The sequence below is a fragment of the Patella vulgata genome, chromosome 1 (genome assembly GCF_932274485.2).
Source record: "Patella vulgata chromosome 1, xgPatVulg1.2, whole genome shotgun sequence".
Classification (NCBI taxonomy): Eukaryota; Metazoa; Mollusca; class Gastropoda; family Patellidae; genus Patella; species Patella vulgata.
The window spans coordinates 16008221-16033901 of NC_065879.2; the positions used below are offsets into that span (position 1 = coordinate 16008221).

Below are 25681 nucleotides of genomic sequence, written 5' to 3' on the forward strand. Positions count from 1 at the left end.
TTAACAGAACAAGAAGTTCAGTTATCCTGTCCTACAACTCCAAGGATTGTTGCATTAGGTATCTTAAAGGAGCTAAATCGCTAATATTTTGGACCTAGAAATTGGCACAAATGGGTCGCAAAATATAGTAATGTAATATGAATTTATATAAACTGTTTTACATTCAATCGTGTCCGTTTTACTGTGAATTGTCATCATAGGCGTACGAGCTGGGGGTAGGGGGACGGGGGGGGGGGCTGCCCCCCCCCCCCATTTTGGGCACCAAATGCTGGGAAAATTTTGGCACACAATTGTACTTTGTAAAAGTTGTATTAAAAAAAATATTGTGTTCTTGAATGTGTCCAATTTAATACCCCCAGTTCACTGAGCTGCGGAAAGCTGCGGTACTCACGGACGTCCGCGGAATGGCTTCTACGGAAGAGCTTCGGCATTTTTACGCGGAAAAGTGGAAAACAAATTCCACGGAAAATGTCTATTTCACACGCTCTCGGAATACCTTCGGAACAGTCACGGTATCTTCGGAACACATACGGGTAAAATACGGTACAAATCACGGCGAAGCGGCGGAGAAACTGCGGAACACTTAGGAATGCGCCCAGATCGTCACGGAAGATATTCGGACAACTTGCGGGCTACACTCGGCAATGGCGGAAAATACGCGGGATAACTGCGGTAGCTGGCGGTACTAATCCGTTTGGCAAGGTAGAACTTCGGAATGACTGCGGAACAAGCGCGGACCATCTTCGGCAATCGCGTTTCGTCTCAGACCAATCGCGACGTACCTGCGGAAAATCGGTAAAGATCAAAGGATGACACTGGATTCCGCCGATAAAATCACTGTTTTGAAGACAGAAAGCACGGACTTATATCCCCATTTCACTATACCGCGGAATACTTGCGGAAGCAAATCCGCAATTATACCGCAAAGTACCGTATGTCTTTCCTGTTGTACTGTATTGTTCCGCTAGGAAGCGCAGTGAATCCGTATACATTCCACATCATCCGCAGCCTTCCGCGCGCCCAAAATTTTCCGCAAACGTTCATTTAAACATGTTCAAAAGAACGTTTGCGGAAAAATGTGTTCGTGCTCTTCTGCAGTTAAACCGGGAGCGACCCGTAACATTCGCAAGTTTTCCGCTGTTATTCCGTATACAAACGCAGTTGCCGCAAGTTGTCCGCATGTATACCGCAGACATTCCGTCCCTTTCCGCGGGTGTCAGATAGTCACAGATAACATGCGTTCGTGTAATTAAAAATACGGAAGACCTTCGCCTGCGAAAAAAAAGCGCGGTCTGTTCACGAAATGTTGCGGATTAGACGCGGATGAGATACTGAAGTGGCGTAAATAGCCTGACACCATGGATAATGATGCATTACAGAGCGGTGTAATGACGGGTTAGTCACGGATTAGGCGCGGTTAATATACGACTCGTTTGCGGACTTCCCGCGAAAGAATTTGCAGGGTATAAAATCCGTGCAAAGTCATCCTTCATTCATACCTCGTCATCGACAACAGATATTGCAAACAATTGTTTTAAGATGCCAAAGGGGAAGCCTAGTTGTAAGAAAAAGGGTCCAGCAATTTTTTTGGTCGAAATCACGTGCAAATCATGTGCTCTTACCAATTTTTCCGCAGGTACGCCGTGATTGATCCGAGACCAAACGCTGTTGCCGAAGATTGCCCGCACTTGTTGCGCAATTATTCCGCGTATAACGCAAGTACTCGGCGATTAATCCGCAGTTCTACCGTGCCAAACGGATTAGTATCCCCAGATACCGCAGTTATTCCGCTACTGCCGAGTGTGACCCGCAAATTATCCTTATGTCTTCCGTGCTCATTCCCATGTGGTCCGCAATTTTTCCGTGATTTTTTTCCGCAGCTCTGCCGTCGAGGTAGAAATATCTATAAATCGAAGTCGGCTTTCCACGGATTCTATACCCTGAAATTTTTTTCCGCGTTAAGTCCGCAAACAAACCGCGATTGATTCGCCGCTTCTGCAAGTAGTCCTCGCGTACCGCATGCAGTACGCAAATGACCCGTATATTAACCGCGCCTAATCCGTAACTAATCTGTCGTCAGGCCGGCTATCCCTCGTTCTTGTGCGTCCCATCCGCATCTTTTCCGTAAACATTCCGTGATATACCGCGCTTTCCTTTCGCAGGCGAAGGTCTTCCGTATTCTTCCTTACATGAACGAAGGTCATCCGTATCCCTTTAACACCCTCGGAAAGTAATGGAATGCCTGCGGTATACATGCGGACAACTTGCGGCAACTACGTTTGTATACGGAAGACTCTCGGATCGATCCCGGTTTAATTGCGGAAGAGCACGGAAAATTTTTCCGCAAACGATATTTAAAGGAACGTTCGCGGAACAATTTGGGCTCGCTAAAGTCTGTGGACGACGAGGAATGACTACGGATTCACTGCGCTTCCTGGCGGAGCCATACGGAGTGAGAGGAAAGACTTACGGACTTTGCGGTACATTTGCGGATTTACTTCCGCAAGTCTTCCGTGGCCCAGTGAAATGGCGGTATAACAGCGAATTTATGATTATTATGTAACATACTAAGAACCTAACTACATTTTTTTGGGCACCAACCACCACCGCCTCCCCCCCCCCCCAGTCAAAAATTTCCCCGTACGCCTATGATTGTCATCAGTTATGTTCGGCGAAATACGCCAGAAGTCTCAACCGCAAGTCAGTTTCTAGCGTCTGGTTATTCCAGTTAACATTGCACATGCTCTCCAAATAAGAACATGATATCACCGTTTGACAGGACTTTTGGAATATGTCTAGCCTCATTCTTTAAGCACCTTGTTACAAATGGCGCTAAAACGCATTATGGTACACGATTCGTGTACCAATGGTAAAATGTTGATTTTGTCTTAAATATTGGATATCAGAAGCCCATCTTTTCCAGGTAAGATCACAATACCAATGCGGATTTCAATTGCAAAAAAAAATCGTGTTTGGATGATATTGAGTTACGCACTTAGCTACTTTAAGCTTTACCTTTTGTTATTTCTTTTTTTTCCCTTACAGATGTATGTGGTATGGAGATATGGATTCCTTTTCAACTGCAAAGACCCTTACGCATGCACCTAAATAAATTGCAATAACCGTTCAATTGTCTCGATATACAATGTACATGTAACCCAGTAAGGAGTTGAGTGGAAATAAATACCCCATCTCATTTCCTATCCTGATAGGGGTTTGATGGTCGAGTGATTTAAAGCGTGCGCTTTAGATAAGATCTGTCATTGGTCATTGAGTCAAGTGGCGTGGTATCGAGCCTAAGCTTGCACGTGACAAGGAGTAGGGTCGCCTGTCCAACCTCGTGGGGCCCTCCAGTTTCCTCCCACTGCTAAAGACCCCTACGTACAAGCGGATTATTGAAATAAAATTGAACCATATGTTAGTCAAGGAATGACCTAGTTTTTGTCGACTGGACGTTACCCCCCCCCCCCCTCTCTCTCTATCTCTAGTTTGTGTCGACTAGACGTTACCCCCCCCCCCCTCTCTCCCACTCCTATCCTGATATTCAAGAATACATCCTTAGTATATGTATGTTTATTTTGTAGGGTCTGCAGTGGAGTTTATGGTTAAGGTAGACAATGTGGTTGTTACTATTGTGGTTAGTTTCATGAAAGCATTTACAGTTTTCTTTGCCTACTTTTATATATCTAATATTGTCTACCCTGATACCGTGTTCTCAACATGGTTTTTTTTCAAAGGTAAATGTACATTAAATGAATATAATTATATTAGGTGGAAAAGGTGATTTTGAGATTATGATTATACATTTGATTTTATAAGTTTTTCAAGTAGATCTCATCATTCTTCTCACAAAATTTTTTACAGATTCAAAATTCGGATGAAATTTTATTTTTATGTAGGCTCAAAGTTGTGATTTTTTACTTTTCGCGGAAGAAAGGTTTTTCAACACCTTGAAAAAGTCATTTTTGATGTTTTTTGCGATGCCATATTTCATTTCGTATCGAAACTATCAAAAATGTAGATGTAAATTCACGAAATACAACTTTAAGGCTAATTATGTTTCGATTTTTACATTTGTGTAACAATTACTCCGACCTCCCCAGTAACTCCAAAATACATAGGTTTTCTCAAAAATTCAATTTTGTCAAAGTGATTTTGGTCAATTCTTTTTATTAAAGGGGAAGACCAACGATTTTCAATAAGGTTTCCATAAATAATAAATATATATTTAGAAATAATCCCTCCTATAACATATGCAAAAAATAATTTGTAAGCGAGAAATTAATTTTTATTAATACCGGAAGTGACGTAAGTTGGTTCGACACGCTCACTGGTCACTATAGTAAACATGCAAATTTGGAGTAAGTTTAGCGCTGTATTTTGTGATCGTTTCGCCGTTTGGCAGAAAATCTGATGAAAGGTAATCTTTATTAGGATATTAAGAACAAGAACTTACGGTGTTTTGAAGGTATAATATACAACGCGTTTGTGTAATTTAAGTTTCTAAACTGGACACTGTGACACAATTTAAGCCACATGGCTAATTGTTTACATCACGTGATAGCTGGCACGTGACAGATATTAACCGAACACAAATTGGCGAACTATTCGGCTAGCGACCTATTCGACCGATCCAGCTGGCAACCTGTTCGTTGGCAACCTATTCAGAATAAATTCAACAGTCGCCAAAACTCATCTATTTTTATGAACCAATAAAATCCAACGTAACGTCTATCAAATGAAAGTAGAATATATTATCATTTATCCATTCCTTTAGCTCAGAATAGAGATGTAATTTCGCATTATCTTACAAAATTCTGGACATCCAACTAAATATATTCTGAAAGCTGATTAAATAAGCTTTCGAAATATTATTAGTAAAAGTTGGCACAATCATATTAAAGGGGTGCGCTCTCATTCTGAATAGGTTGCCAACGAACAGGTTGCCAGCTGGATCGGTCGAATAGGTTCGCTAGCCGAATAGGTCGCCAATTTGTGTTCGGTTAATATCTGTCACGTGCCAGCTATCACGTGATTTAAACAATTAGCCATGTGGCTTAAATTGTGTCACAGTGTCCAGTTTAGAAACTTAATTTACACAAACGCGTTGTATATTATACCTTCAAAACACCGTAAGTTCATGTTCTTAATATCCTAATAAAGATTACCTTTCATCAGATTTTCTGCCAAACGGCGAAACGATCACAAAATACAGCGCTAAACTTGCTCCAAATTTGTATGTTTACTAGTGACCAGTGAGCGTGTCGAACCAACTACGTCACTTCCGGTATTAATAAAAATTAATTTCTCGCTTGCAAATTATTTTTCGCATATGTTATAGGAGGGATTATTTCTAAATATATATTTATTATTTATGGAAACCTTATTGAAAATCGTTGGTCTTCCCCTTTAAAAATGATCTTGTCCATGTTATATCTAAAATATTGAACCTGGTTGTTATGCATTTTAAGGTCAGTAGCTATCAAGTAAGATAAACAGAAAAAAAAATAGTAAAAATATCTATATGCCTTCTCTCAAGAGCTGAATATATGTTCATTTTTGAACAATTTTCCGTGGCACACAATTGCCTATTTTTGGGGCGTTTTTGGGTCATTAGTAAAATAAGAAGGAATGGAGATACACAAGTGAAATTATGGGAATATGTTAAAAAGTTTGTGAATTTTTAAAATTACATATTTTTAATCCGCCATATATTATCAAATTTGGTTGTCATAGCAACCAAAATGGAAAAAATGCAATTTTTGACCATTTTCAACGCTGTTTACCATGACCCAAAAAGTGATCACCACATTTAAAAATAAGCATTTTAAAATATTTGAAACCCATATAATGTCAAATGATATCGATTATATAAGTTTGAGCAAAATATTAAGGAGTTTGAGTGGTTACCATAGCAACCACTGTATATTTTTTTTTAAAAAGCATTATTTTTCAATAATTATGACATCAATATTGATAATTGTATTATTTAAAATCAGAAGCTATTGGACAAGATTTTAAAAAATAAATAAAATCAAAATCTTTATAAATATGTCTTCTCCCAAGAGCTGGAAAGAGGTTCACTTTTGAAAACATTCCGCGGTAGCAAATTGTCCATTTATTTGGCTGGTATTAAGACATACTGTAAATGAAATATGAAGGAATTAAAATCTTGAAGTGAATTTTGTTTACAAGTCCAGAAGTTTGTGAATATTAAAAAATACATATCTTTACTCTTGTATATTTAACATATATTTTGTTGTCGGCAACCAAAACGAAAAACAAACCCAAAAAATGCAATTTTATAGCATTTTGAATGGTACGTGTTTTTACCATAATGAAACATGTGATCACTGATTTTAAAGAAAGCTTTTAGCATCTAAAAGCAATGTGATATTAAATGTTATAAATTGTATAATTGTTATAAATTGCATAATTTTTAGTAAAATATTAAGAACTTTGGGTGGTTGCCATAGCAACTATATAATTTTAAAAATAACATACCGGTAACTGTTGTTTCACTATTGTTTGTTCTCTGCAAGCATTGCTTACATGTTACAAGAAGATTTCTATTTTGTATATACATTATTATCTAACAACATTGACCAATAAAAACAAATTATTTGTGGTGCATCTAAATAATTCTCTAAAACTTTTAAAAGAAGACTAGGTAGGTACCCATACGACAGTAGGCTAAGGCACTTGTAGGCCTAGTAGGGTGGCACTAATGCTAGGATTTTGACTGGAAGAATTGTTTTGTTTTTACAATGTAGGTCTACTTTACATTTGAACATTTTCATTATTCCTCCAAATGTAGACTATCGTGGAGCAACTCCCCTGTTTTTATTCGTATATTTTCGTCAACAACATAAAATCTAGGTCTATTATTAAATTTAATAAAGCCTTCACCTTGTGTTTGTCGGCCTAGATTCAATTTGTTTTTTTACTGGCTAACAAATAAAATTTGGTGTTAAATACATGTATTTTCCCAAAATTACAATGAATTAAACATATAAATAATTAGTATGAAAACCGATATATAATGATAAAATATTGAATAAATTGCCTTTGTAACAATCGGGTATCCGGCTGACGGACTGTACGGCCAATTTTTTGACTTACCACGGCACTAATCTCAAACGAAATGTTGTAAATCGTCAACGGAAATTCCAGAAGTTGAGCCATTATTTAAATTATTTTTTGTTGGTGTTAATTCTTTTGCCATTCCAACATTATTTGGGTATTACAATGGTCAGAAATCATGTTATTATTATCTGTAAGTCCGTTCCTTCAGACGAATACAAGTCACAACCGGAAATGGTTCTCCCATACCGTGTTGACATTTTCCGATTTCATTTTCATTCGTGTTCACATAAAATACTTCAAATTAGGCATGAACAACAGAGAATTAAGTAATTCAGAACATTGAAATACTTGTCTATGTTTGGCAATGTTTTAACGGTTGAAAAATATTTGATGTTAAACGTAAAGGCGTGTGGTAGCGGAGAGGAAATTTCCCTTCGATAAAAGCGCGCGAATATGAGTCACGTGATGTAAACATTGTGGCCCTTGTCGAGAGGAATTAAAATAATGGAATTATCTATCATTGTGACTTTTCAGGCAAGTCATTTATTCATATAACATAACGCTTATTTCATAAATGAACAATGAGTTGCATTTAGGCGTAATTTACCGTGAATATGGGTCTTAGGAACTTGAAATTAATGTTTTCTTCACATGTTGAAATGACGTCATTACATGCCATACTACGTTATTAATTATTTTCCAAAACATTTTCCGATGTATACCATTTTCAAATGCCCGGCGAGGTCACTGAACATGCTCCGATTTTGTTGATTTTAATAGCATCGAAACGGCAATAAAACAAATTTTCGATCGGTCGGGGTGCTATATTGGCAAATTGCCTCAAAAAAAGATTATGTGAATTGAAGTGTTCAACTTAAAAAAAAGCATTGTATTTTGAATTGTCAACAAAGCACCCCCGGCCGATCAAAAGATCGTTCAATTATCTTTCCAATGATATTAAAATGAAAAAGAAATATTAATAATGAGTGACCTCGCCGAGCATTTGAAGTGGGGACGGTACCCTCATTTAAAAACGTGACAAAATTTTTCTGCGTAACGTCAAAACACGGCAAATTGACGTTTTTCAACTTACGCTTATGAAATAAATAAAACGAACACGTATATAAAAATTATATCAAACAAAAGAACATAATATCTGCTTCCAAAATATTTTAAAATTATTACAAAAGATTAAGTAGCCACTGTTTGACGTTAAGTTAAAAAACGACTTTCTTCCAACGCAGGCAATGGAGCTGTGACACCTAATTATATACTTTTGAAACATCTCTCCCAACATATTCGACAATCTAATAGTGATAAATGTTTAGTTTAGGGAAAAGTCTATAGTCTTAATATGAAACGGTCAAACGAATGGTTTAATGGAAGGGTTGTACATTTTCTGTTCACATTTATACTAAAATAAGTATGACAAAAATTATAATAGCCACCAAATCATGTATGGCAGAGGGCATAAGTTGGGATTTCAACAGGCCCACATAAGGGGCATGATGAATGGACATCCATCATTGGCCATAGGTTCGTTCTGGATAACATCATTTTCCTCACTGCATGATACCCCAGTACCCAGTTAGCTTTATTAGTCAATGTGTTATCCTAGTGTAACCAACTACCGAGTTGACAACAAACCCTATACATTGGACAGTGGACGGTCTTCTTAAACATATTTTGTTTTATTGCAGATGTATGATTGGATTAAACCCTGGATCGGGCACTAAAGGACCAAAACGAGTGGAAAAGTTTTAAACTTATCAATGATGTATCTGCTTTTGATCGGGCTACCACCATTTAAAGACAATGTGATAGTTTTACTGCTGGTTCGTTGGGAAGGATGTATATTGTAGTTATTTGTTTAATTTGTTCATGATAAGTAACAAGAAATTAAGTAATTTCTTTTCAGTTTTTGGTTCTTCAAGGGTTGAATTTTTAAATTAATTTTGCTGCCCATTTGTATTAGCATACACAATTATGCAAGCGACAATTATTCTTGTTTGATCTTTAAGTAACTTGTTATGTGGATTTACTTTCATTAAAACATAGATATCTTTTGAATGGGCAAGGTGAAACTCTTCAAAGCTATTCCCATTATGCCTAACTATGTAAAATACGAATTAATCTTTGTTATAAAAAAAACCACATTATCTTTATACTTTTAATGAAACTTTTTCTCCTTCATGTAGTAAAATATGTAATGAACCACACATCTTCTGGACCATGCTTAATGTAACCTGGCATGTCTTAGTGTTTACAGATCTTAGATAAGTTTGCAATTTGTCTTGTTCACTTATAAATAAATTGCACATAATTATTAGCGAATTTGATAGAACCTGCTTGCCATGTTTCCCATATTTAGGTTTTTCTTATATTCATAGTCTTTTGAGTTATATTTTTAAAGTGGAGAATTACCTCGGTTACTTCCCTTTGTGGCTCTTTAACTGGTATTTTTTTTTAATGAGAGCGGTTTAACAATTTTCATCTTTTTTCCATGGCATTTTGTATATCCACTTAACGATGCATTATGTAAGAACTAACTCTGTCTATTGCAGGTCATTTTTCTAGCTTCAAATGTTATATAAATTATTATTTCGACATTTATTTACATAACAAGGCCATAATTAATCAACTCTCTAGACCATAGGATGGCTCCGATTTTATTTAGATTCGAACACCGCGCCCACTAAATAATTAAATCACCTTAGCGGTGAGTTGATGGATAATCGAGACTTCGCTTATTATCTTGGGAATCAAGACTACGCTATTTCTTGTTAACATTTCAAACGCTCATAATTGCGCCCAGAATAAAGTAATTTGACGGAAATTTTCAATATAGTCATTTTAAATTATCTATTATAGAGAGAATGGCAAGCTCTTTGTCTAAGTCTTACATAATGCATCTTTAATGTTCATAAGATGAAATTCTACATGTCCATCTATTCCTCCTGCCTATTACCCTTGACATGAAAAATTAGATTTTGTGAATTTCACATATCTTGCATGGTAAACTTAAATTTTGTTTAAGAAGTTGGTGCGGGTTAGCATCATGTAACATTGTAACACCCTTTTGTTGTTATTTTCCACATTAAAATTGTGCATTTACATACTTTTGTTAATTTTATTTATTCTTTTTTGTGAAGTGAATGTATGATTAAGGTTTTACAGCTTTATTTCTGCAAAAATATGTGTAATGATAGATACGTGTAAACCCTTTATTTACTGTCCCTGTAAAAAAATGTTCCTGTAATTTTACGTGAAAAAGTCTGGCAGCAGAGTTGCCAGGTTTTTCATCTTAAATTCACTATGATCTGTAAAATAACGGTCCACTTTATCTAGATACAGTAAGCTGTATATTTACAGATCACTGTATTTTTCCATTGAAAAAACTGGCAACTCTGCTGCCAGACTCTTACATGTAAAATTACAGGAAAATTTTTACAGTGTATTCACAGACAGTGACGCTGCGTCCTACGCGCTTATCCTCAATTCCAGCTGTCAGGGGAATCATGCACTAATTGGCTGCCTAATGCCCCTTTATCGAAATTTCAGTTTGATATAATCTCCTTTTAGTGAACACTAACTAACTTACTATGTATATAATATATTCCCCGAGAGATGAACAGATAACACGATCTATCTACTGCATCCGTATTATTCAAATCTACTCAGTCATACATGATATTTTTACTCAAATATATACATGGGAATTATCTAAATATCAGTAGGTAGATTTAATCGTGTACGCAATATTTGGAAAAATTTACAGGAATTCATAGGCTAAAGAGGTAACTGGTTTCTACTATTATAATACAGGTATGTAACTAATTAGACATTATCCTCTTATAAGTACACAATTATCTTAAACATATATTATCAATAAGGTTGTTTATTGACACTAGAACACCAAACCTGTACGAGTATACTATATGGACCAAGAACCGAGCATTAGGTCGTCGTAGCCATAATTTCTAACTTGCTTAGAAACACGACTCTGCTACATGGTCCTCGTAGCTAAACAAGCGGTACATTTTTGGAAACCCATAAACGGTTTAAAAATGTGTTTTTACCCTTTCTATCGAATGTCTGCAGTTGATAACAGTATTTCAGTTGCGTTGTGACTGCCGATGTTGTATGACGCACAAGACCCTGTGTTAGCACACATGCAAAAGATTTATATCATCAGTAGGTTCCCATGGGTCTTTGAGGGTTGGTTGATGGGCGTTTACCCAGAAATTATGGACTGGGTGGAACATCCTAGAGTCTAATGAGCCAGGGTATATGTTTGACATTGGATAAGGAATATGGTTATGATGTAGTGGAGACCAGAATCTGCAAGTAGCCTTGTAAATCGCATTGAAGCCTCGTGATCTTTTATACTAAAATATAAACCCACAACCCACATACCCTTTCAATTAGACACCACAGCATTTTTACTACATGTAGCTGTAAACTTCTACTTCAGATATAATTTAAGGCCGAATTGCATACTGATTTAAACTGAAACCGTGTCTATAATTCTGTAATTTTGCTTACAAGGCAAAAACTAAATGCTGTAACACCTTAAGCAATCGAAGTGAGTGACGACACCACCCACATGAGGTGGAATGACACATACAATGGAAGACCATAGTGTTCTTAATTCTTAGTTCTTAATTCATACTCCTTAATTCTTATTTCTTCATTTGTTGTATTTCGACATTTGTACACTAAAATTAACATTTGTATCTTAAAATCAATTTGTTTTGCAAATCAGACATTTGTTATCTCAGATTTGTAAAATGTATTTTTGTTTAATTTAATTTTATTATATATTTTAGTAAATCAAAAAAATAATCTACATTTACATATTATCATTTAACATACAGCGAAAAACAAATTTATAAATACAAATCTCCAAATTTAAATACAAATCTTGCAAAACATTTCTCCAAAAACATTTCTTCAATAACATTTCTCCAAAAACTTTTCTTCAATAACATTTATCCAAAAACTTTTCTTCAATAACATTTTTCCAAAAACATTTCTCGAAATTCATCAAACCGGAACGGGGATCACGGTGGCTTAGTGGGTAAGGCGCTGGCTCGCTAGCCTGGAGGTCGGGTGTTCGATCCCTGCATTGGCCGAGAAAGTTCATCCCGATTTTCCGGCGTGGTCCCCCCTTGTCAGGGATGCAGGACGGAGGGCCTGACAAGTACAGCTGTCTAGTCATTCGGATGAGACGAAAAACCGAGGTCCCGTGTACACATTGGCGTGCACGTAAAAGATCCCTTGACAGTTGGAATTCGATATAAGAGTAGGCCGTAGTGCCGATGTCCGGGCAAAATTTCCCTCATAGCACACTGTATGGCGTATGCCCGTCTTCATTAGCCCAATTCGGAGCAAACAGTAGGACGTTAAACCCCATTTCATTTCATTTCATTTCAAACCGGAACATTATGACGACATGACGGAAATCAACCTGGCATACAATAAGTCGCCATACAACAAATGAGACTCGAGCAAACATAATATATCCAATAAGAAAAATCGCTCGATGACCGTGACTTTAGTGAAATCGCGTGCGTGTTGTGTCTCCCTCTCTCTATGTATATACATATTGATTAATCTGATCTAGCATTAAAGAAAATAAATTGAATGTAGTCTATTTTCAGAAATTAGGTTCTGTCTGATAGCGACATATTTCTTTTAACTAACGAAAGAGTGCTTTATCTCTTCTAAATTATGTAATCATGAATGTGCCAGTAAAGTAGCTAATACTCGTATATTCAAAGAGCGATAGATACATACTTTCCAGTGAAGCATTATACGATAACTGGAATTTCGTATTAAGACGCGTATTTTGACTTTTAAATACCACCTCCCCTCACTAAATAAACTTCAGACGACCCAAATTATATCTGTTTTAACAATTTTTTACAATATTTTACAATTTTGAACAATGGTATGCATTCCGATATCTTGTATTTTGTGTTATGGCCCGTATTTTGACGTTAAATACCTCCCCGTCCTCATTTAATACATGTTAGTGCCATTTCAAATTTCTTATTTTCAAGTACGTAACATAAATGTGCCAGAAAATAATTTACATTATATGAACAGTTATCGAGAATTTCTTATTAAGAATAGGTCCCCAGAAAAGTATTTATCGGATGGTTATTTCCAATAAAAGTATGGCAAATTTGGTATATATGGAAAGTATAAACACTCAATCTTACTAGAAAAATACTGGATTACCCGAAAAACGCCCATGGGGCAAGCACTGGGCAATATTGTCAGGGAATCACTAACGGACAACCCGACTTTTCTCTGCTAGCTTATTGTGTGCTAGCTTAATTGAGGGAGCGGTTGTTATTTCTTGATCAAATGGTTAGCCGGTTTTGGGAACATTGAGGGGTGTCAACGTACAAATGACTGCAATTAAACGACGGAAAAATAAGTTGACAGAAATAATTAAGAATTTACTAAGGCCTCAATATGTATGGTAAATGTACAGTAAGTAATGATAGATACATTCTGAAAAATGGACCCTCCCACAATGAAGTTAAGTTGACAAACATTGCGTCTAACAATAGCTCACTTATAGCTATAGGTATCCCGGGCGAAAACAAAGTTTTGAAAGGGAATTGAAGCAATTTTTTGATAGATTGGTTACTTTGAATATGTTTGTACCCTGGAATGTATCTTTAAGATCGTTTTTTTTATTATTTTAAATACCCCCCACTAAATAAAGTTTAGTATCGTGGAACTTTGATCTTTTTTCAAGGTTTGTAAACATGAATGAGCCAGAAAATAACTTGAAAGGTTGTACGTTAATAAACTCTTATTAATTGCTTGGGAGGGGGTGGGTAGGGTTTTAAATGTCAAAATACGGGTCATACTATGACATTCCAGATATAACACAGTATACAACTGAAAACAATTTTCATTTACGTTTTCAGAAATGTATATTAAGTTAGTGTGTGGGGGAGGGGAAAGTTGGGTGACGCTAAATAATAGTAAACTAGTGTGTGTGTGTGTGTGGGGGGGGGGGGTATTTAAAAGTTAAAATACGGGTTATCGTGTATTGTTGCATGAGCGGAAAGTATTTATTGCTTTATCCCTCTTTCAATATACTACTTATTCCCTGGCACATTTATGATTACATGAGCAAAGAAATATGTCGCTATCAGACAAGGCCAAGGCCGAATTTCTGAAAATAGACTACTTTCAATTTATTTTCTTTCTCAAAGGCCTGGCCCGATTAGCCATTATGCGCACGTGGTTTCACTAGAATCGCGGTCATCGAGCGATTTTTCTTATTGTATATATGCTTTCTCGATTCTCCTTTATTGTATGGTGACTTATTGTATGCAAGTTTGATTCCCGCTCTTGTCGTCATAATATTCCGGTTCGATGGATTTCGAAAAATGTTTTTGGAGAAATGTTATTCAAGAAATATTTTTGGAGAAATGTTTTGCAAGATTTGTATTTGGAGATTTGTATTTAGAAATTTGTTGTTCAAGATTTGTTTTTCGTAGTATTTCTCTGATGAAATGAAAATGTAGACTAATTTTTTTTTTGAAAAATAAATTCTATCTTTGTATTGATATACAATTAAAATACATTTTACAAAGCTGATATATATGACAAATGTCTGATTTGTAAAACAATTATTGATTTTAAGAAACAAATGTTAATTTTAGTGAAGAAATAAGAATTAAGAACTATGAATTAAGAACTAATAATTAAGAACACTGAATGAAGAGCTGTTTGGTCTTCCACATGACACTACACTGAGACGTGTTCGAAGTGACAAATTTAATATCCGAAGTGTTCATTTGTACCACACTTCAAAAATCACACTTCATATTTTCAACGATATTGAAGTGAGGATGAAGCCATATCAAATATGCAAATTAGGCTTCATGAACACTTCAATTACCTCACTTCTGAACACTTCAACAACGTATTATCCACACTTTAACCGAATGCTTATAGGATGTCTTTGTTTTATCACTTCGACTGAGAGCTTATAACGTATTTTTCCCACTTAAACCCAACGCTTATCGTGTGTTTTGCTCACTTCAACCCAGTGCTTATCAAGTATTTTGCTCACTTCAAACCAGTGTTTATCGAGTTTGTTTTTATCGAATGTTATTATATAATCACTTAGACCGAGTGTTTATATTGAGTTTTTATCACTTCGATCGAGTGCTTATAAGGTTGCAGATTTCAACGGTGTGTGGCCTAGGTCACAGACCAGGTGAGGGTCCTCTAGTTGATCCCAGTGTCGGTCAAGAAAGTCCCCCCCCCCCCCGCCGGCTTTTCTGCACCGTTCGCCTGATCAATGGAACTAGGGCCTGGCAAAGGACGGAATCTAGTTGTGATAGTGATTAGGCCAAAAAAACAAAGTTCTGTGTATAAATTGTCGTCCACGTAATAAACCTGTGTAATACAAAGATAACAATTCATAAAAGCCACACCTGGATAAATTTCCCCCATAGCACACTGAATTATCACAGTTATGCCGAAAAGTAGCAAACATGTAACAAAATAACACTTTGATATTGATTATTTATTACTGTTTTCACAAATATTACAATACAATTCATACAATTAACAAGTGGTTCCCATCTAAGATACACCCACATTTTGCAAAAGAGAACAAGGAATATCAATAGGGCTCATCCACTCATTGTCCCAATGTTTCATATGAGAATTAGAAACAAATCTGTTAAAAATTGTAGCGACGTGAAGTTAGCTTGTGGTTCGTTGTTCGCGTATAACGAACAGCGAACCAGTTTGTTGTTCGGTATTCTCGAAAAACGAACAACGAACCAGTTTGTTGTTCGGTATTCTCGAATAATGACCAACGAGCCAGTTGGTTGTTCGTTATTCGCGAACTGTCTCATTGTTCGTTATTCACCATATATACAATTAGTAATATAATAAGGGCACTTTTATAGGGAATACGTCGGGAGTGGCTTTTTATTAGCCTAATTGGTTTAAAAAAACTTCAAAGTCTTGGGAAATAGATTCTAACAACCTGGGCCCTGTTTCACAAAAACTTAAACTAAAATCACTAAAATAGATTGTAACTAAAATCAAAATGAAATTTTAAATTTTATGCGTTTCACGAAGATCGATTGTAACTTAAAATGCAATTTTAATAGATTTAGTTAAAACTGCTCGCGCAGTGCACAATTCCGGCGAGAGCACTTAGGGTGTAAGCATAAACGCTTCGGAACTGAAAACTGTTGCCAGGTTGAACGAACCGTTACAATACCAATGAGGAGAGTTTCATACGTTGTAGCAATGTCTGCACATGGCCAGACAGTCGTAAAAAGATGAAATAAATACGTTTATTGCGTATTATTCGTTTTGAAATGTATCAGTGGGTTGGGCTTGAACTTGAGAATTGTCACAATATAAATAGCCTTGGTTCTTATATAAAACTTCTCTGATTTAGGCTGTGATTTTAGCGAACGCTTTTATTAAGAAATAATAATAAATTCATGATGTTAAAATTTAATTTCAAATAGGCCTATGAAATTTTTTAGTAAACAAATTTGAGATATTTGATTATCATTTTACAAATCATCTAACCCCAAAACCATACGAGTAAATACTTTGCATATTATGTCGTATCTAGTATTATAGGACTGTAGGCCTTCTAATTCCAAGAAATTAGCAATTTTAAACAATTGTAGGCCTACAAAGATATTTTTTTATAGACATTAGATATGAAGTGAGTTTAGATTATATTTTTATTTTATTTTTTGGGGGTAGGGGTGGTGGTGGTGGTGTCTATTAATTATTTGACCAGCAGCTGCCAGGCAGGATACGCCCACATTTTCAAGAGATGGATAGAGAACAAGCTAAAAAGAAAGTGATTTTTCCTACAATCAAGGGCCATAATTCAGGAAATTACAATTCCATATGCACAAAAATCGAAAGGAACCGAGAACTTTGTGTTATAAACTAACATGTTAAGTTTCAACAAAATCGGATTAAAATTGTGACCTCTATAGGGTCCACAGCCTTGATATACCATATTATTACGCTATTTGAGAACGAAAGGCGGCCATTTTGTTTGTAAGTTCTGGGCCAATTTTCACGAAATTCGAACTCAGCCGTCCATAGGGTGTAACGGTGATATAATATCGAAAGGAACCGAGATCTTTGGGTTATAAACTTACATTTCAAGTTTCAACAAAATAGTATATAAATTGTGACCTCTATAGGATCCACAACCTTGATATACCATATTTTTACACTATTTGAGAACGAACGGCGGCCATTTTGTCTGTCAATTTTGGGCCGATTTTCACGAAATTCAAACTCGGCCGTCCTTAGGGTGTAACGGTGATATAATAATAGGTTTTTTTAAATCGGATAAAAATTATGACCTCTATAGGGTCCACAAGCTAAAAACGCGATTTTTCGTACAATCAGGGGCCATAATTCAGGAAGTTACGGTCCGATATGCGCAAATATCGAAAAGAACCGAGATCTTTGGGTTATAAACTTACATTCCAAGTTTCAACATAATCGGATTAAAATTGTGACCTCTATAGGGTCCACAACCTTGATATACCATATTTTTACGCTATTTGAGAACGAACGGCTGCCATTTTGTCTGTCAATTTTGGGCCGATTTTCACGAAATTCGAACTCAGCCTTTCTTAGGGTGTAACGGTGATATAATAATACGTTTTTTTAAACTGGATAAAAATTATGACCTCTATAGGGTCCACAAGCTAAAAACGCGATTTTTCGTACAATCAGGGGCAATAATTCAGGACGTTACGGTCCGATATGCGCAAATATCGAAAGGAACCGTGATCTTTGGGTTATAAACTTACATTTCAATTTTCAACAAAATCGGATAAAAATTGTGACCTCTATAGGGCCCACAACCTTGATATACCATATTTTTACGCTATTTGAGAACGAACGGCGGCCATTTTGTCTGTCAATTTTGGGCCGATTTTCACGAAATTCGAACTCAGCCGTCCTTAGGGTGTAAAGGTGATATAATAATACGGTTTTTTAAATCGGATAACAATTATGACCTCTATAGGGTCCACAAGCTAAAAACGCGATTTTTCGTACAATCAGGGCCAATAATTCAGGAAGTTACGGTCCGATATGCGCAAATATCGAAAGGAACCGAGATCTTTGGGTTATAAACTTACATTTCAAGTTTCAACAAAATCGGATAAAAATTGTGACCTCGATAGGGTCCACAAGCTAAAAACGTGATTTTTCGTACAATCAGGGGCCATAATCCAGGAAGTTTCGATCCGATACATGCCAATATCGAAAGCAGCCGAGATCTTTTGGGGATAAACCTATATTTCAAGTTTCGTCAAAATCGGATAAGAATTGTGACCTGTAGAGAGTCCACAAACAATTGTGGACGGGCGTCCGGACGGACAGAGACGACATAATACGTCCACATGAAAATGTGGGCGTATAAAAATGGTATAATTTATACTTGAATCATATAGTAATAAATAAAACAGTAACAAAGGGCCTTGTTTACTGTGGTTTTGAGGGGGGGGGGTAGTGGGGTTTTAATTTGTGTCGTCATCTAATATTGCTTATATTGCCTTAAAATAACATAAACTGGTGGGCCGCAGCTATATGTTCCATGCAATGAAAAAATATTGAATGAGAATTATTTTTGTGAATGATAGTATGTTAAAATTATACGACCCGGGCCAATGGCAATATTATCATTATTCCAAATTTATATATATGTCGCTCTGATATTGAATTCAAACTGCCAAGGGATCTTTTACGTGCATGCCAATGTGTACACAGGACCTTACAGGACCTTCCCAGGTCCTCTGTCCTACACGCCGAAAAATCATGATGAACTTTCTTAGCCAACACCGGGAGCGAACCCGTGACTTCCAGGCTAACAAGCCAGCAGGCTAGCGTCTCCCGAAAAGAATGTATACAGGGGCACCTTTAATAAGTTCAAGTTAAAAAGATTCCTTCTGAGTTAACATCTTGATACATGCTTGAAGAAAAAGTCATTTACCAATTTATGTAATTGTCTTGACATTCACCTAAAAAACGCAACTAATAACCAAAGAAGTGAAGCCGCAAGTATTCATTGCCATGTGCTTTTATGCAAGTGGGTCCTTTCTCTAAATCAGTGACATTGTGCACAAATAGCCCAGTTTCCCCATTGCTAGGTAATCGTGGCCCAATAGCATAAATCAAAGTTCACAAAGATAAGTAAATAATAATTTACATGCATTAGGATTTATTGTCAATATTGATGGTTTGGTACATGAATATTTAGATCTTTTTGATCTCTTGTATAATATAACCTCTGCCTACTGTAATTCTATGTTAGAATCATGTAACTTCTTTATGAAGGCTATAACGGTATGCAGTCTGTGTGTAAAGTTGGAAGTAGATCTTGGTTCACTTGGAAATAGGCCTAGATGTCATGATACGTCTATGTCCTTTAAATATATAACTCTAGGTATCGTAGCACAAATTTGAAATTTCCTCGGATCTCATTGAAAGAAAAGTATGGTCGATTATATAAAAACAACTGTTTCAACAAGGCAAATAACCGCCTATAAATATTGGTGTCTAGGCATACAGATTTTCATGGTCATGGTCAAGGATCTTCGCCACCTCCTCAAAAGTAGGCTAGGGTGACAAAAATCTTCAAGAAATTCTGCAAATGTCCATCACACTATTTTCAAATTTCATCTTATATGAAAACACATCCCTGAAACACATAAAACAGAAAATTAGTCACAAATTAATTAAAACTATTTGGAAGCCTATCCTAATTAGGCACTGTCTATAGGCCTATATTACACAATTTTGTTCCTTTTTTGGGGGGCAGCATCACTAAGCAAATTTTACTAGTTTTTATCTAATTCCGACTACCACCTAATTAATAAAATCATTAGTGACAAGAAAGGACTTAATAAGATGAAAATATGGTTATGGCAGCTGAAATACGATTCATAATAGGGAATGCCAAAATTGACACTTCATTAATACATTATCTATGTTTACATTCATTGACATCACGTAGCAACCATAATTTTACAGGGCTTTTTGGTGGATGTAAGCCTCGAACAACTTTTGTCTGAACGGGAACTAATAAAAATAGTGTCAAAAGTCTGCAAATAATACTTTAAAAAGCTAAAAAAACCCAACTTACCACATTTTCAAGCGGGGAACTTTACAAGCGAAACAATTTTTGTTGTCAAGAGTTACCCTTCTCCAGTCTCGATTAGCAGGCCACAACCATGTCATTAAAGATTGACAGTGCTGCCTAAAAACACCACATGAAGACTAATTTCCCATTCAGCTAAACATCTTTAAACATTAGAAAAATTTGTTTGCGGATATCAATTGGTTTTTCTTTTGCCCACTCCCCCTGCAGTGTCATCCATCTTGAATTGGTTGCTAGTAAGGAGAATTATGGGATACTAGTTAAATGGTTAAATTTTAACCATACGGTTATCGAATGGTTAAATTTTAACCATATGGTTACATAACAACGTCGTTAAATGTAGTTGAACAACACAAATTTAACCACAGGTTATGTAACGATTAGTTAAATATCTAACCCATGGTTGAACGTAACCACATGGTTAAATTTAACTAAAAGTTGAACAACCGGCCCCAGATGTTTACACTATTTGCGTACGAGGGGCGACCATTTTGTCCGACAGTTTTGGTCCGATTTTCACGAAATTCGAACTCAACCATCATTACGGTGATGTATTCGAACTTTTTTGTAAATCAGATAATAATTATGACCACAACACGATTTTTCGTACAATCAGGGCCGCAATTCAGGAAGTTGCGATTGCGCCCATCGGAACGTAACTTCCTGAATTATGGCCCCTGATTGTCCGAAAAATCGCCCTTTTTAGCTTGTGGTCACTCTAGAGGTCACAATTATTATCCCATTTAAGATAACGTTTTATTATATCACCATTACACCGTAAGGAAGGTTGAGTTCGAATTTTTATGAAAATCGGACCAAAATTGCCGACAAAATAGCCGCAACTTGTAAGGGAACTGTTTAAAAATATGGTATATTAAGGTTTTAGACCCTGAAGAAGTCACAATTTTAATTCCATTTTAAAGAAACTTGCAATGCATAATGCAATGCATATTGAGGCTAAATTCCTTTAAAAATATTTGAATTGAAACAAAACATCTATGTAATTTTCTCACTAATATATATATATATATATATACTAAATAATACTGTAAGGGGGTGGCAATTGTAAGGAAGATAAAAAAAAAATCGGAGGTAGTTTAATGTCTTACTGTACAGTATCAACCGGGATAATGACGATGTGCAAACGCGATGCATTGTGCTAACAGCACAGATTTGGCCCAAACAGCGATGTATGGTTTACTTTTTATTTCGAATACGGATTGTCAAGAGTTATATTAAGTGCACCTCAACGTGTACACGGGTCCTAAGTTTTAAATCCTATCCAAATAACTAGACGCTGTCCATGACCGCCCCCCCCCCCCCCCGTCCTGCATCACTGACAAGAAGGAAAAAACGCTGGAAAAATGAGGGAACTGTCTAGGCCAACATGGGGATCAAACCCCGAACCTCCTGATTAGTGAGCCATCGCCTTGCTGAGCCCTACGTCCTGCATCACTGACAAGGGGGAACCACGCATGAACAGGATCAAATCCTTGACCTCCTGGTAAGTGAGCCATCCCTTACTGAATCACGGATGTTCCCTTGCTCTGATGACATTTGCATGGAAAGCAGGAATACTAGATGTACATGTGCATTGCAAAATCCCCACCCCCAATTATAATGCATGGCGTATGCCCGTTTTCATTATACAGATTGGTGTAGAACAGTAAGGCATTAAACCCAATTTGATTTATTTTCTCTTTATTACAATATTGCCACTTCCATTGTAGTATTCTTTAGTTTGGCCATATATCTGTTATAGTGAGAAAACTAAATATTTATAGATGCCTTGTTAGAACTTTAGCCTCAAATCTGACAAAAATGTTTAGAACTATTATAGTAGAAATAACATTTGGGGAACTTATAGCTCTTTTCTGTAGTGAAATCCAATCCATGTTATCGAATAAATTGTTTAAACTAAATACTGTTATCAATAATTATTGGTCTTTTCCGGAAGGAAGATAACTCCTTGTACCCTGTAACATTAATGGGTTAAATCAAAATATAACCATACCCTATTCATTGCCAAGAACGAAGGTACCGGAAGTATTTAATTTTATGCCAACTTCAGAATTGTTAGATTAATATAGCATTTACTTGCCAATTATGACGATTTTCATCGGGCCCTTAATCGAGTTATTGCAAATATTTTGTGTTTCTGGTGTTACAAGCTTTCCAGAATTGTATAGTTTGTTTAGCTACGAGGCTTAATTGTGACGTCTTATAAAACATCGAAGTATATCGAATATCAACGGTACCTAGGAATGTCAAGTTTCGATTTTCTACTGTATCCGCCAAGAAATTTGAAAAAGGAAGACACTTTAAACATGTAAAACGTACAGATGAAATAAACATTTTATTCAAATTTAGTGTGGCAGCTTGTACACACCTAATTTAGTTGGTTGGATGCCCCCTGAATTTGAAGCCCAGGGGCCTCCGATGACCCCGTCCCGACCCCCTCTCTTTCTCTCTGTTTCAAGAAATTACCTAGCCTGTTAAGGGAGCTAAATCGCTAATATTTGGGACCTAGAAATTGACACAAATGGGTCGTAACGCATTTAATAATGTAATGTGAATGTATAGAAACTGATTTACATTTAGTCGTTTCTGTTTTTACTGTAATTTCTAATCAGAAATACGCCAGAATGACAATCTTTAGCGTCTGGTTATTCCAGTCCACACCGATGATATTTATTGCGCATGCTCCCCAGATAAGAATATAGCGTCACCATTTGACATGACTTGTGGAATATGTGTAGCCGCGTTCTTTGAGTCCCTTGTCCCAGATGGCGCTGAAACGCATTATGGTACACGATTCGTGTACCAATGGTAAAATGTTTATTTTGTCTTTAATATTGGATATCAGAAGCCCATCTTCTCCCTGTAAGATCACAAGACCAATGTTGATTTGAATTGACAAATAATTCGTGTTTTCAATGTCGAAGAGTTTTGATGATATTGAGTTAGAGACTTACTACTTTAAATCTCTCTTGCACTGTACATCACATCCTGTAATAACTTGAAACCACTTTATACTGTTAAAATATATTTCAGAAAATGCACGTGATTACCAAACTGGTTGTTTTACTAACAACACTAGAGGGAATTGTTGGTGAATTGGCAAAAAGCTTTACTTACTGTGAATGTGAGTTCCAACCCTGGGAAGAATGGTCTGGTTGTACTAAGCTCTGCTACGGTACAGAAGAACGTGTGAGATATGTGCGATTTACAACATATCCTGGATGTAACAGCGTTAAAGACTGTGCTTCAGTTGACATGACATACGAAAAGCGTAACTGTAATGAGTATTGCTATAATGAAGGGACTTTTGTTTCCGTATCCACAGGATGCTTGTGCCTTCACGGTGAAGAAGGGCGATGTTGTCAAATTGGTGAGTCATAATATATTAAACAAATTTACCATCTTATATGGGTTTAGAACACAATTGTGATAAGTCAAAATGTCTGATTTGGAGAAAATGGCCAATTAGGCTTTTGATTTACAGCAGAAATTTCATTTATTAATATATTTTAACGAAATTTTCAGGTTTTTTGTCATTTGCATGAATCTGTCTGAAGGCTATCATAGAACTATAATTTAGTGTTAATTTCAGACATATTATGGGATGTGTGACTTATGACTTTTAGGCACTACATTTCAACTGGTACTATAAGACTTATCTTGATTTCAATACAACATGACATGTAGAATTCTAATCAAATTATGGCATAACAGCTCATATAAATATTATGGGTTTTTTTCATATACTCTTACTCAAATAACACCACCACCTGTGGTGCCCCCCCCCAAAAAAAAACCCCAAAAAACAAAACAAAACAACCTTCCTTCAAACAAAAATCAAACAGTGCATTATTCAATATCTTTTATTTATCGAGGAAGAAATGTATGTATCACTTTCACAATATAAACTTTAACCTGAACAACAACTTGAAACCATTTATTTAATAACGTTGATTCTTTAACAAATTTAATTAACTGTTTGTTTAACTTGCTGTCTATATTGTATCTAAAGACACACAGGTTGTTGATTCCTTTTTGACAACAACTAATGGCTGTCAACACGTTCAGTCTTCTTCATAACAACCATTTAGAGATGTAGTCTTCGGGAGGGTTCTTGTAAAATGATTCATATTCAAACATAACGATGACCTCACTATGCGCATATTACGCGCAAATATTATGTAGAGCATGGCGAAATCGCGGTGAAATGCAGAAAACTCCCTCAAGTGGGAAGAAAACTACGCTTTAAGTATGCGCATAGTCCAAGTAATTTTCACACTGTTCCCACCACACGTTAACCATGCTTCATACGACCTCGCTATGCTTTTGCCATGCTTCCTTCACGCTCCACCACTAGAATACGGGGTGGGGGATAGGCTACTGAGCATGGTGTGGCTCAATCGGCTAGAAATTGAACTAGGTCATCACGTTCCAGCCATGACCTCACATCCTACTCACTAAGGTCAGGGCGTAGTGTGGACGTCAAAAGAGTGAACGTTTCTCGCTTTCTTCGCTTTTGCGCGTACTGAGAGCGGTGTAGTTGCCTTTACCTTGAGAAGGACCGATTTTCGAGTGGTGAGCGCGTAGGGAAGTATTTACTATTTGTGAATGAGGCTTTACGAAAAGCTTAGGAGTGGGTAGTATGATTGGTAGCAGGGAGAGTGTGTGGCCAGGATGCGGGACGTGCACTGAGACCATGGGCGTAGTAAGAACTTGATTGGAGCCTGCTGAATGCAGAAAGCGCAGGGTGACGTTGTAGCAGGAGTGTGATGGACGCGTGTTTTATTTTTTGCCGACCTCCACTCTCACTACGCCCCCCCCCCACGCCCTCTTCCACACCGCCTATCCCGCCCTCCTACCACAACACCTCTTACTACTCGCTTTCAACCACGATCTAGCTGATTTGTTTAGGCGTAGCGTTGCGAGGTCGTGGTGTAGAGGATGTGTATAAAGGTGATTTAACAGAAATTGGAAGTCTTTGTCGATTTAGCTCATAATTTGGACATGCGGACTGATGTAAATTGAATTTGTCACAAATTTTGATGTGGTTAAAGGTTTCTGCAGATATTATATATTTGTATTGTACAATATTTCCAGTAGCGGTCTCATGACTTATCATGTTATTGCACTCAATATTACATTTATGTAGTGTATACAAGTGTCAAGTCTGACTTATCATATTTTAGCACTATATAATATTATAACTGAGCTTAGAGCATAAAAATTATTGGGTGATTTTAAGATATTTGGAAATGAGTAAGGATGATGATTTCTAGACCAATGTAAAGAGAATTACATACTCTTCATTTTAAAAGAATAAAAGATTTTGGGTTATTTTTGACTTATCACAATTATGTTCTATAC

General features: G+C 36.5%; 1 protein-coding gene across 1 annotated transcript in view; it reads left to right on the forward strand.

The window, feature by feature from the left end:
- Positions 1-23354: 23354 nt before the first annotated feature.
- LOC126828632 (hemicentin-1) overlaps positions 23355-25681 on the forward strand; it is a 280950-nt gene continuing 278623 nt past the window's right edge. Inside the window, exon 1 of the mRNA XM_056098282.1 lies at positions 23355-23687. Coding sequence (XP_055954257.1) covers positions 23573-23687 — 115 coding nt within the window. The 5' untranslated portion in view covers positions 23355-23572. The remainder of the gene's footprint in view (positions 23688-25681) is intronic.